Raw genomic sequence first — 13,733 nt, 5'->3', positions numbered from 1 at the left:
TGTGAGTTCAAGCCTCACATTGTGTGTAGAGACTACTTTAAAAAGTCCTTAAATAAAATAATATGTAAAAGAGATACATACATAATAAATGATATGTAAAAGAACAACATAAATTTTAAAAAACTTAGAAATGAGGTGACAGAACTAGGGAGAAAGAATGGTGCGAATGAGCAGAACGGACCTGCCTTAGGAAAAAGGGAAGGCAGAAAGGAGAGCAATCTTGAACTCAAGAAGAAAGGAAGAAATATTAAAAAGGATTCAAAAGAAAGTGACAGGGGTGCCTGGGTGGCTCAGTCATTAAGCATCTGCCTTCAGCTCAGGGCGTGATCCCAGGGTCCTGGGATCGAGCCCCGCATCGGGCTCCCTGCTCTGCTGGGAGCCTGCTTCTTCCTCTCCCACTCCCCCTGCTTGTGTTCCCTCTCTCGCTGGCTGTCTCTCTCTTTCTCTGTCAGTCAAATAAATAAATAAAAATTAAAAAAAAAAAAAGAACAAGAAAGTGACATACTGTCACTTAGCTCAGCAATTTTATCTACATCTCAGAATTTTCCCCAAAGGAATAATCATGGATGTTGTGAAAAGATGAGTGTGCTATCACTGCATTATTTTTAATGGTCCCCATCCCTAGATGGAAATAACTTCCTGAAAATAAAACTAAAAAACCTCTTAACCGTTGAAGTGGTTTATCTATTTTCCCAATCTGACCCTGGTTTTCTAAATAAACTGGGGTCTTGAAATAAGGCACCTTATAAGGATCCATGCGTATTGTCAGATTAATGGTGGTTCATGAAGAGTGTCATAATTACTCCACTGCTTAAGAATTAAGTATGTTCAGGGGTGCCTAGGTGCTCAGTTGGCTGAGCGGCCAACTCTTGGTTTCGGCTCAGGTCATGATCTCAGGGTTCTGGGACTGAGCCCCGTGTCAGGCTCCCCCTCGGCACCGGGATCTGCTTGAGGATTCTCTCTTCCTCTCCCTCTGCCTCTCCACCCCACGCTCACATGCTTGCACACTTGCTCTCTCTCAGATAAACAAAGCAATCTAAAAGAAGAAGAATGATCATTAATCGCTGAACAAAGTGCAGCGGAACTTACTTTGATGTATCCAAATGTTGGGAGTGCTTGGTTGGATAATTTCCTTGGCATGTCTGTTTCTGGATTAACATGGTGTCTATCAGGACAGATCCTTTTGTCTCTGAAAAAAAGTAACTGGCTTTTAAAAACAAAAACAATAATTTTTAACATGAATTTTAAACTATTCTTCAGGAAAATTAATCTATAATTGAAATCAAAGGACCTTTATTCTAAATATTTTTAAGTAACCATGTTAAATAATTCAGATAACACAAGCACACTAGTGAAAAGAAGTCCTAAAATTTAATTAACACTGAATTAACTTAGAGAGTTACTCTATTATTTCTCTAGACACTGTAAATGAAAAAAATGTACTTCCAAAATAAAGACTCCGAATCAGAAATTTATCACCACAACCCCAAGCAAAGGCTAATAATTAACCTCTAAACCAGAAGTCATTCTGTAACCCAAACTGAGAAATAGTTAAAGCTTTGGTTTCTAAAGTCAACAGAATAATCGAAATTGCCACTAATAACCTGCTTAATGTACCATAGTTCAAGAAAGTTAAAGTCAACAGTTACCTTAAAATGAAACTCAATCCAATCAATACACATCAGACATCTCCAACCCAGTCCCAGCGATTGCTGATCAAGGACTGGCATCACGTCTGGGTCAGTGAGAAGGCCCCCCATGACGGTGGAGATCTCCATGCTCTCCAAACTGATTGATACTATCAAGGCACGTGCTATCAAAGTCAGGTAACGTTTCTGAGGAAACTGACAAGCCTATTCCAAAACGTATGTGGAGATGCAGTTGACTTAAAATAGCCAAACAGCCTTGATGAAGAGCAAAGTTGGAGAATTTACATACCAAATTCCAGGACTCACTAGAATATAAGCTACTGTGAGAGAATGTGGTACCAGGGTAAGGACAAAGAAACCAATATAACACAGAGAGTCCATGAGTGGACCACATACGCTATCATCCGGTTTATGTCAAAGGCACCAATTCAGGGAGAACACAGTGATGTCTTAAAAAAAGGGTACCGGAGCAAGCGATTATCTGCATAGGAAAAAGTAATCCTTTCCCCGTATCTCACACTATACACAAACATTAAACTCACTCTAGATTATACACCTAAGTGTGAAAACAGTCTATAAAGCTTTTAGAAGAAAACAGAGAAGAGTGTCTTCATGACCTAGAGATCAGCAAATATTTCTTACACAAGGACACAAAACAACGGCAACCAGGAAATACTTCATCAAAATTAAAAAGGTCCGCTCATCAAAAGACTCTTACAAGAGGAAAAAGGTAAGCCATGGACTGGGAAGAGAGCTTCTCAAGGCACACCTCTGAAAAAGCAGTTATATCTAGAATGAATAAAGTACTCCCACAAACCAAAGAGAAAAAGGGTAACACCCAATTTCAAAAATGGGCAAAAGAACTGAACAGGCTTGTCACAAGAAGAGGCTGGTCAAATGTCCCACAGGCAGGTGAAAAGACACCCATCGTTGATTACTCGGGAAATACAGATGGAAACCACGGTGTGACACTATGCCCCCAGGACCGCTGTGTCGGTGAGGGTATGGAGCCACTCAACTCTCTCACACGCTGCTGATGGGACTGTGAAACAGTCACACACCTCCGAAGGTTACAGGTGTGCTCACCCCGTGACCCAACAACCCCACTCCAAAGTCTACACCCCCAAGGAAATGGGTGCTTATTTCCACAAAAAGACACATGCAAGAGTGTTCACAAGCTTCATACATAATAGCCAAAAGCTGGAAACAGTTCGCAGGCCTGCCAACAGGAGACTGGATACATACATTGGGATATATTTACACAACAGAATACTGCACCACTCAATAGATAAATCCATCCCTCAGGTCCACACAGGAACAGAGATGAATGTCGCAGACGGTAGGCCGAATGTTCAATTCCATTTATATAAAGTTGGAAAATGCACAAACTTCATCAACACGGATAGATTCTGGGGAGGCAGTTACTTCCAGGGGGAGGGCAGATTGGGAAGGAGCATGGGGGCATCTCTGGGGTGTCCCCCAGAGGTGGGTGTGGTTGACATCGTGCATATCCAGCAGTAAACCTATCACTGGGCACTTTATTGTACATTTCAATTTTTAAAAAAACGACTGGCTTACTTGCAAAAACCGAAAGCCTTAAGATATGGACAAAGAGGCCTTCTGGCTTTTTTATCTTCTTTGGCTTCTAGAACCCCTGCAGTAAACTCATACAGCTCCGAGGGAATCTTGGCATCTGCTCGCTCCAGGTAGCGCAGGATGCCGACCGCGTGGCACGCGTTCCTCTCCGTCAGCAGCAAGACGGACTTGGTCTTCTTATCTCCCTGTTCTGCAGGGGAACCCTTAATATTGGGGGTGAATAAAGGCAAAGGTCATCCATCACAGTCTAAATGATAAAACTTTGTGGGCACAGAAAATGCCAGTAGAATATTTAAAGATCATAAGTTCATCAAACCTGCTCGATGGAACTCTGAAAATGACCAGACATGCAGTAGAGGCGTCCACCAAGAATTTTGGGGGAGGAGGGAAAGCTGAAGTGAATCACACACGTGGCATCGGTGATGGCCAAGAGTGGTATGCAATCATCTGTTAAGGCTGGAGAGAAGGATCCGACAGTCACAAACGAGGCTGTGCTTCTCCTGCACTTACTCTACAGACCAATTCCGGGAACCGTACGTGAACACAGATCTCTACTGCATCTTACTCTTTAGATGCCAACAAACTTCTTCCCCATTTTTTTCCCCCAAAATGTCACAGCACAGTGATTACATTCCAGAGAAAAGTGGTCTCCCTAATGTTAGCTTGGAAAATGCGTCTTTCTATTACGAATGTAGGCTGCCCATCAATCTTTCACTTATTTTATACATTTTGACTTTTCGATGTCTAACATGGTAGTTTACAACCATCTGTGACAGATTTCATCGTAGGCACACACACGTACGTTCCAGCTTGAACCCCAGGGAGAAGGCCTACACTCAGGGCTGCTACACTCAGAGCTCCAAGGGCCCCTGCCTTCACCTCAACACCAAAATCTTGGTGGAGCTTACCCTTCATTTTGAAATTAACATTACTAATAAATTCTCAGTAAATCTGGGAAATGATGAGAAATCTGGAGACGAGCTATACAAATAAACTGAAGACATGATTCCTATTAGCTCAGCCTTCTCTAAATGGAAGTAGAAATTAAAACACTTACCTAATACAATGTGAGAGCCAGAACTTAACTTCTTCTTCCACTGTTCTAAAACACTTTTTAAATTAAAAACCATTTCTTTATGCATTTTCAAGCAAAATATTGAACTGCTTTCTACTACCTAAAGATGAAACCAAATAGGCCAGTTCACAGTCAGGAACATAAGCTTGAATTTAATTGTTCCATCAATAATTATCAGTATAAAACATTTAAAATTATCTGTGAGGGTATGACCTCATTGATCCACAAACTGTACGAACAAGATGATTGTAAATTGAAACAAACATATTTCTAAAATTCTATAGTTTGTATCTAAAAACTTGCTTGAGTGAAAGAAACATTCCGCTAGAACTATTTTCCTTCCTTTTTAAATAATGGGTGCATACACAGATGTGTGTATTTATTTTTACACATATGTGTGTGAATATATATGTATACACACACATCAAATTTATGTGCCAACACGTCACACTTTTTCATGAGACCTCTAGTTCATCATTGCTGAAAGGTGTTACGTACTACTGATTCCCACGTATTTTTTATTTTTTTATAGAACCTTTTTAAAAAAGATTTATTTATTTGAGAGCACGCATGCGTGCGCATGTGCAGGGAGGGGGAGGAGCAAAGGGAGAGGGAGAGACAGAATCTCAAGCAGACTCCCCACTGAGCATGGAGCCTGACGCAGGGCGCAGGGCTCGGATCTCAGGACTGAGATCACGACCTGAGCCAAAACCAAGAGTTGGAAGCCTAACCAACTGCACCACCCAGGAGCCCTTGATTCTTTTATTTTAATATATATTTGGCTTCATTTCTACATTTTATTATTTATGTAGATTTAGATTATATTAAATAAATCTGTAGCCGATTTAGCTGACTTTTCTGGCCACATGATCAACCTCTTGGTGTTATTTTCTCTCTTCTGTAAACAGGGTACAGAAGTCGCTGGCATTTCTTTATGAATGGGTTCCTTTTAATGACAAAACACAAGGCACTGGCCTCCTAGGGGAACATCAGCTTCCTTGGAAAGGCTGGTCCCACCTACTTGGCTCCTCCCCCAGGGCCCCGCCTCCCGCTGTCCTGCCTCATCGCTGCGAACACTCCCCAGCACTAGCCACCTCTTCCTCCGACTAAGGATCAACTGGTAACCTTTTATCCCCCGTCAAATATTTAACTACCCGTAATTCTCTGATGATTTCGAGATTCAGTCACGGTTTAAACACACAGTAAGGACATTTTATGGGCTCACCTTACACACTATTTCTGTTTCAGCTACAGAACCGGTGAAGATCAAGGTCTTTTGCGCTTGACTTGGAACGAAATCTAGAGTCTGGAGTAAAGTGGAGGTTTTTTCACATTCTAGGCAAAGGTGCACTACCTGGTAATGAAATGCAGCAACAATGTGGTTTTAAACACATTCGAGGTGCTCCAGTTTCAGTTTTCATCGCTAAGTGAGGAACTGAACAGAAGAGCATGCACAGAAAATCAATATAAATCTAAATACACGATTATAGATCTGTGCATAAGATTAAAGCTGTAGTATTTTAGGAGGAGGCCACGAAATCACGGCTACTCGCTGGAGTCCATCAGCCCCCACCTCCCATTGGCCCGCAAGGCCGCACCTGCTGGACGCTGCCGTAGAGCGCGGCCTCCTCCATGGCCGTGACCACGATGTAGGGGTCGTTCATGAACTCTTTGACCAGCTGCTCTATATGTCTGCTCCAATGAACGCCAACAGCAACAATCTGATGTGGTGCGGATTCCCTTTCTTCAACGTCAATATTTTTTTTAAAGTTATCTAATATAGCAAACATCTAAAAAAATTAGTATAATTTCATTTTTACTTCAGAAGGGAGGAATAACTGATTCACAGAACATGACAGGTAAAGAACTGTGCATTTTCTGTTCTCGGAGCGGCGGAAGGCCTTTCCAAACAAAAGAGAAAAAAAGTAAAAAGGAGAGAACATTAAGTATAAACAAAAGAAAACACACACAATAGCTGGGTGAATGTGTAACATATGTAATGAAGCATGAACATCCTTCTATTAAAAAGTTCTGCAAACGGACTAGAAAAAGATGATCCTGCCAACAGAAAATAAGCAAAGAAAACGAACGAACAAGCAGCTCAGAGACCAGTACGAGTGGCCGTACGAACGCTCGACTCGACAAGTAATCAAGGAAATGCACGTGATGCTAACACGATGCCTCGTTTAACAAGCCCACTAGACACAGAGCTGGCCTAACGCTTCCCACTGCGCGGGGCGCGGGGCAGCACGCTGTCCGCGGCAGTCTCCGCTTTCAGAGAGGCAACCGTACGTGCAGGATTCAGGATATTAGTTTTGCAAATCACAACTGCAGCTGTGGAGGCATTCACAACCCTGCACAGGCGCACACGGCGGGGCAGCAACAAAGCCTGGGCTGGAACCCGGCACATCACTGCTCCCAGATGAAATGCCTGTGGTCATCACGTTACACTGCGCCCAAGAAATGCCTTCTTGTAAGAATCCAGTCTGTGATCCATTAATCCCCTTCCTACGAACTTATACTAAAGGAAATGTGCAAAAAAGATGTATGCTGCTCAGCCACATACACTCACAAACATGCTAAATGTCCAAAAATCAGACCATTTAGAAAGAATTATGCTATGCCCACAGGATTCCATACTGGCCCAGGCCAGTGAACGATCACACTGGAGAACAGTTACTAATACTCCTGACACCGTTTACTGAAAAATGCAAGTTATAAACTAGCTATGAAATAAGGCCTGATGTTAGTTCCATGTGTCGCCAGACACAGGGATTACTCTCAAACAGGCAGAGTGATTACCTGTGAGTGTAACACAATGGATGCTGGGATTTTTCAAGTGTTTTCCTCTGTATCCCAAGTTTTCTAGAATAAAACTTATTGCTTTCATAATCATAAAAATATCGATATTTTGGAAAACCTCACTGGAAAATAATCTTTGCTCTTCAAAGAGAACTTTAAAATTTGGGAAGGAGGGGCACCTGGGTGGCCCAGTCAGTCAAGCATCTGCCTTCAGCTCGGGACATGATCTCAGAGTCCTGGGATCGAGCCTCATGGAGGGCTCCCTGCTCAGCGAGAAGCCTGCTTCTCCCTCTCCTTCCTGCTCGTTCATGCTCTCTCTCAAGCGATCTCTGTCACTCTTTCTCTCTCAAATAAATAAATAAAATCTAAAAAAAAAAAAAAAAATCGGGGAAGGAAATTTCAGACGAATTCTCTTCACAGCTATAAAAGTTAAAGGGAAAACCTTTCAAGATTAACCGGTTTCCCCCCCACCCCACAACAGACACGTCATCTCCTGATTCCTAGAAGCAGGTAAGACTTCAATCACATATACATTTATTTCTGAGTGATAATGACATCTTGATGGCCGCCATACTTACTTCTTCGTTAGCGTCAAAGAACAACACTTCCACCTCATCCAAGATGAGGTGACAGAGTCTAAGAAACAGCAAGCTTTGGTATCTAAGGAGTCTCAGGAGGCTGTGGGGTGTCGTAACAATGATATCACCTACATTTTGAGAGAAGACAAGTAACATTCAGAGTTTCCACAGGTTTTTCTCACACTTCCTTTGCTAAGATGCTACACACTTCCTAGAACTTCTAATGACCCAAAAAGCGGTTTTTCTTGCTGGGACGGGCGAGGCCTGCCCGTCCAGGCCAACACCTGTCCTTATCTGACTGACACCTGGGCTCCCACCAGTGTTTGTGCTTCTGAAAGGCAGGGGTGGGGGTTCAGTCAACATCTAACGAACAGGAGATATTTGATAAATAGTTAATGAGTGAAGGAAATCATGGCGTTTTCTCAGTGGAACGGCTGTAAGTTGAGGTCAAACCCTCGCCCTACTGTGCCCGCCCCATAACGGACAGCGAGGTCCCACCTGTAGCTGGACGAGTGACATCACGTGACAAGCCCATGTCCCGGGCAGTGGCCGCGCCTGACTGGCAGGGCTCCACTACGCTCCGCGGGGAAAACCAAACAGCTTGGAAAGGATGCTTACACCCCCTTGGAAGCTTCATGTTTTTGGCTTCATCTTTGTGGAGTCCGATTATTAGCAACATAGGATGAAGAGGCCTGGAGGATGGGCTATAGTCTTCCAGTAATTCAAAAATAAATTGGGCCTTTTTCCACCCAGGGCACACAATGACTGCCAGAGGCTGCAAAGACAAAGTCACATAATTTGGGGCAAAAGTTAGGAATTGAACCTAGTCTATGCTGAAGCGTGCAGAACGTCTCCTTGCATGGAGGAAGCGCTACACACTTTGTCTGCTATCGTCACTGTCCTGTAAGTCAGAAAAGATATAATTCCATCAGAAGGGATTCAGACACACGGACTCAGATTCTTCTAGGGCTTACACGAAGCATTCGCAAGTGTTAACTCATTTTGTCTTTAAAACACTCTCACAGGGTAGGACCTATTATTACCTCATGTCACAGATGAGGAGTGTGAGACACAGAGAGGTAAAGTTAGTTGCCCAAGGCCACACAGCTGACACCCGGGAGCAGCGGGATCTGAATCCAGGGGTCTGGCTCCAGGGCTCCTGCTCCCAGGGACCAGGCAAACTAACTGCCTCCTGAAAGGGGCTTTAAGAAAGGTTAGCCTCTCTTCCTTAGGGGATAAGTCAGCTACGGCTCCATCCGAACGCTGACTGCCACCATCTCACTGTTCTCTCCTGAAGGTGCACTGCCTGCCAAACACCGTCTCGGACACATGCCCTCCATGAACTGAAGACAAGAGCAAGTCTCCCCTCTCCTTCACGCAGATCCAGGTGGGCGCCAGCGTCCAGGCGCCGGGCCTGAAAGCGGGCTGACCACAGAGACGTGTAGAAAGCAGAGGACACAAGAGGCAAGAGCCGGACATCTTTTCTGACCCAGCCCACGAGGGTCAGCTGCTCACGGAGGGATGCAGATGTGACGTCAATACATAACAACCCTGCCAACGCAGACTTCCAGAGGGCAATCATTAAAACCACATGGCAGACTGAGAAAAATGAGCATCTCTCCCATATGCAATGGTGTCTTTTCTCACTACGATCTTTCACCTTCTAACGAGGAATGGAGCTGTCCGCACTCTATCCTCTGAGACATGTCTGAGACAGAGCTCTCCTGTATGGGCGTTCACCTGACCGCCCGGACCTGCAGTGCATCACCTGACCCCACACCCCACTTCTCTCCTTTCCAGCGTCTTTCACAGCTCCTTGCAGATTCCCGCACACGGGAAGAATAAAGTAGGGTTCTACACCAGTGTGGGCTGCTGTGGAATAATTAAAAGAATGTGGGACATGATGACAGAAAAATCTGAATTCTAATCCCACTTCTTGTCTCACTTGTCAGATGAGGCTAATTTTCTCATCTATGAAACGGTGAAAACTGTACTTGGCCTGACCATCTCACAGGGTGACCGTGACAGAGGAATCCAATCAGTGGAATACGTTTATAAATTATATATTCGTCTCCAAATGCCAGAAATGTCTTGGCTCAGCCGATGGCCACAACGGGGGCTCCAGGGGGAGAATCAGTGTCAGAGAATCAATGATTCTGGTAAGTTCCTGTCTTGTCATGGAAACCAAATAAGTAATGTAACCCAAACTTCACCAAAAGTTCAGCACAAAATTTAAAAATAAATATTTAAGCCATGCTGTTGTTGAAACAAAACTGTCTCCAACTTACTCCATTTCTACTTGGTAAAGACTTGTAGCAGCCCCTCATTTGCAGAATTGTAAGGACTGGTGGCAGGTACAGCAGCGGATCATTTCCACAGTGAGAGATGACCACCACGTCCCAGCCCCGGGCTATGGGAGGCCAAGAGTAGGATTCCGCGTGGCTAGGTCCCGGGAACTTGTTTCTTTGAAGAGCCTACAAAACAGCAGCCACCAAAAAACCACAAATGAAGCATAGAGAACAAAAACTCCATCTCTTTGTTCACCCCCTCCCCCAAACAACAGCCACTACAACTGCTTAATCTGGTATTTTCTAAGACCTAACTTGACAAGTGCCCGAGTCTTTTCTCAGAGCCAAACTCCTGCCATAAGACGCCTGCTTTTCTAGGCTCCAAATCAAAACCAGGTGCCTAGAGCTCGCTAGAGCAAGGACCTGGCTTCTCCTCCTAATGATCGATGACTGCGTCACCTTTAGTTACAACGTTTTGTTGTTGTTGTTTTTAAACATGCCTTTACTGGGGCACTTGGCTCAGTCAGAGGAGCGTTCAACTCTTCATCTCGGGGTCATGAGTTCAAGCCCCACACTGGGTGTGGAGATTACTTAAATAAAACTTAAAAAAAAAACTTCACATGCCTTTATTTGCTTATTTTCTATGTAACAGTCACTAAAACCTCCCAAGTCCTGCAGCGGAAGATTCTCCAGCCACACTGACCCTACGTTCCAAGAGGCTAAACTCATGAGCGCAACTGGTAGGTGATGTCCTCGTCCCCCGGCCCTGAGCCCCGGGAGCGGCACAGACCACTGACAGTGTGTCCCGCGTGCAGCCGTCCCCCTGCGGCCTCCCTGCACTGCCCCTGCTGCCTGCAAGGCCGGTCATCCTTCTCGGCTGATTTTCTCGCTTTGGTGGAGAACATACTTAAGGAGCATCTTTCCTGAGGAAGTCAGTTCTTGTGAGACCCTTCATGTCTGAAAATGTCTTCATTGCTAGTTTCGGATGGACCTCAAGGTTGGAAATAACTTTTCACCAGGACCTCAGAATCAGTGTCCCTCCGGTGTTACCAAAGGCAAGTCTGAAGCCATTCGTGCCGGAAAAGCCCCCTGGTTGGACGCTTCACAGCCGAGTGCCCTCGATCCTGCCCCCTCACTGTGCTGGGCTCGTGGGAGGGGGGACTCTACCAACTTGGACAGTCCCATTAGGTCTGGGAATCATTTGTGTGTTGTCCTTCTCAGAATTTTCTGCCCACCGTCTTCACTCTTTTTAAAAAATCCCACTTCAGAGACTGGACCTCCAAATGACCCTCAAATTCTGTTTTCCCCCATTTCCATCTCTTTTGTCTTTTTGCTCTACTTTCTGATAGTTAGCTTTCATTTCCCCTCTCCAATCTGGTGCTTGGTTTCTATTTCTACAGCATTCTGAATTTCCAAGAACCTTTTTATCCTCTGGGCCTTTTTTTTATAGCACCCTGTTATTGTTTAATAAGTACTGTTAATACTTATCTCTGAGAGTATTTATTTTATAGCATTATCTTCTACTGCCAACGCGGTTTCCTTCAGAGTTTTATTTTGATCTTTTTTTTTTTTTTAAAGTGCTTTTCTTTTCTTTTTAGGTGAGAACTTTCATCAAATGTCTTTTTAGGTGAGAACTTTCATCAAATGTCTAAGGAACCCTGATGTGTGTTCGCAGGGAGGAAGCCACTAAAAGCGGGCTGGAAGATGTGTGGCCAGAGCAGAGCTCAGCTCCGTGAGTGTCACACCCCTGCAGGAAGCCAGGACACCGAGCAGGTATCTTTACTGGGAGAATTCATCTGAAGGGTATTTCCAGGGCCAATTCGGTTCCTTCAGAAAGATCGTCCTTCCCAAGAGGCTGACTGTGAATGCTCGGGAAAGGGCGGAGGGAAGTTCAGAACCCCCGACTCTCTCCTTCCTCTACTAGTCAGCTGCACTCTGCTGCCTGTTTTCCATCTTCTGAAAGCGTGAGGAAATTTCTAGGCCGCTAGAGACTTTGCTCTCATTCAATCCACCCTCATGGTTTCAGCTTCTTTCTTTACTTTTTTTTTTGGAATCAAGAAGCAAATAGATAAGCACGTGTGATCAATTTACTAGTTGAAATGGCAGGTCTCTAAAGCAGTTTCGAGAAGAACACTCGGAAATACAGCGTAACTGCCCTGGCAACCTGCTGCTCCTTCCAAGCCCCTTTCCAGAGACGCATTTGAAAACTTACCTCAGAAAAGCATTAAGAGCTACACAGTGGTTTCACCACAAAAGAGTTACTCACTTACAGGAAGTTAACCTGAAGAACACATGAGAACTTAATAATGGAAGCTGAACAGAGGATTTCAATAGCCAAGAAATTATACAAGCGCAGCCTTGGAAGGGTTTCCTAAAAATCCTCCTACGTGAGAACAGGTTCCTTCACAAGCCCGTCTTCAGGAGCGCTTTACCTTTCTCAGGTCCGCCGAGAGCGGGGACGCGTCAACGGACAAGCAAGGCTCGATCCTGTTCCGGAGCACGGCCAAGGGCTGCTGGGAGCTGGAGCGCAGCCTCTGCAGCTGAGACAGCACGTGTGCCCCTCAGACACCTGCCCGTGAGACGCCCCCGCCCCACCCACCAGCGCAGGAAGTCAACCACTTCCTGCAAGCGAAGGACAGCCTAGGTGTCCATATGCTCATCAAAACCCACCAAAACTACCAAAACGAAAGGAAGAACATCTACTACCCCCCCAAATAATAATAATTGCTCTAAAGCAATAATTCACTGGAGAATCTCTAAAAGGGTGTCTTCAGGGAGAGTCCCCACCTAAGGGGGGTTTTCGCTTCTAACCTCAAATCCAGACGAGGAAGGAGAGGGACTTAAAGAGTAAAGAGCTGTCGTGGATTTTTAGTCTTTTCGTAGGGTTGTCATACCTGCTGCAGCTCAGAGGCCCCATCAGCTCTCAAAGGATCGGGATTTAAAAACTGCAACAATCTATAAAAGAGCGCAAAGGACAATTTGAAGGAAAAAGGAGTCAATATTTCTTCAACTGAGTTATAGTTTTAATTCTTCCTCGACAGAGATAAGATGAAATACAGTTGGCCCTTGAGCCACGCGGGTTTGAACCGTCCACACCCTCTCATATGCGGATTGTTTACGGTACAGGACTCAAAATGTACTTTTTCTTCCTTATGATTTTCTTAGTACCATTTTCTTTTCTCCGGCTTACCTTATTGTACGAATACAGTACATAATACATAAGACATACAAATACATGTTAATTGATTATGTTATCAGTAAGGCTTCTGGTCAACAGTAGGCTATCAGTAGTTAAGTTTCACGGGAGTCACAAGTTCTATGCAGACTTTAACCGTGTGGGAGGTCAGCACTCGGAATGTCCATGTTGTTCAAGGGTCAACTGTATATCCCAAAGTATAGCTGTGAAATTACGGCTCGTCCCGTTTTGTCCTGTATATTGTGATGCAAAGACCACAGAGGTCAGCTCAGTACGGTACTTGCCCCTGAACCCGGGCCCCCAGGCTGTGGACACAGCGCTGCCAATCCCAGGAACACTCGTTCCCAACATGAAGAGGGACTGCATGATCACCAGGTCATCTCACGTTGCTGAGACACCCACCGCCTTCTCCCTTCTGTGCCGTAATGTTGAACCACTGGCAGAGTAACTGCCCTAGCTGAATCAACAGGTTCTAAGTAAAGGGCATTTAGCCCAAAAGGAGAGAAGATACCACCTTTTAATACAAAATAAAAGGCAAAAGAGTATCTC

The 13,733-nt window shown here is 44.6% G+C and overlaps 1 protein-coding gene across 1 annotated transcript in view; it reads right to left on the bottom strand.

Annotated features, from left to right (window-relative positions):
* Positions 1-13,733, bottom strand: part of TDRD12 (tudor domain containing 12) — a 53,644-nt gene that overhangs the window by 9,821 nt on the left and 30,090 nt on the right. Inside the window, exons 12-22 of the mRNA XM_040633693.1 lie at positions 12,883-12,943; positions 12,421-12,528; positions 9,989-10,174; positions 8,319-8,475; positions 7,701-7,828; positions 5,919-6,110; positions 5,546-5,674; positions 4,303-4,420; positions 3,562-3,701; positions 3,228-3,448; positions 1,090-1,189 (exon numbers count right to left, since the gene is read on the bottom strand). Coding sequence (XP_040489627.1) covers positions 1,090-1,189; positions 3,228-3,448; positions 3,562-3,701; positions 4,303-4,420; positions 5,546-5,674; positions 5,919-6,110; positions 7,701-7,828; positions 8,319-8,475; positions 9,989-10,174; positions 12,421-12,528; positions 12,883-12,943 — 1,540 coding nt within the window. The remainder of the gene's footprint in view (positions 1-1,089; positions 1,190-3,227; positions 3,449-3,561; positions 3,702-4,302; positions 4,421-5,545; positions 5,675-5,918; positions 6,111-7,700; positions 7,829-8,318; positions 8,476-9,988; positions 10,175-12,420; positions 12,529-12,882; positions 12,944-13,733) is intronic.

Source organism: Ursus maritimus, unplaced genomic scaffold, assembly GCF_017311325.1.
Source record: "Ursus maritimus isolate PB19 unplaced genomic scaffold, ASM1731132v1 scaffold_19, whole genome shotgun sequence".
NCBI lineage: Eukaryota > Metazoa > Chordata > Mammalia > Carnivora > Ursidae > Ursus > Ursus maritimus.
This window is presented reverse-complemented; position numbering and strand designations above follow the sequence as displayed.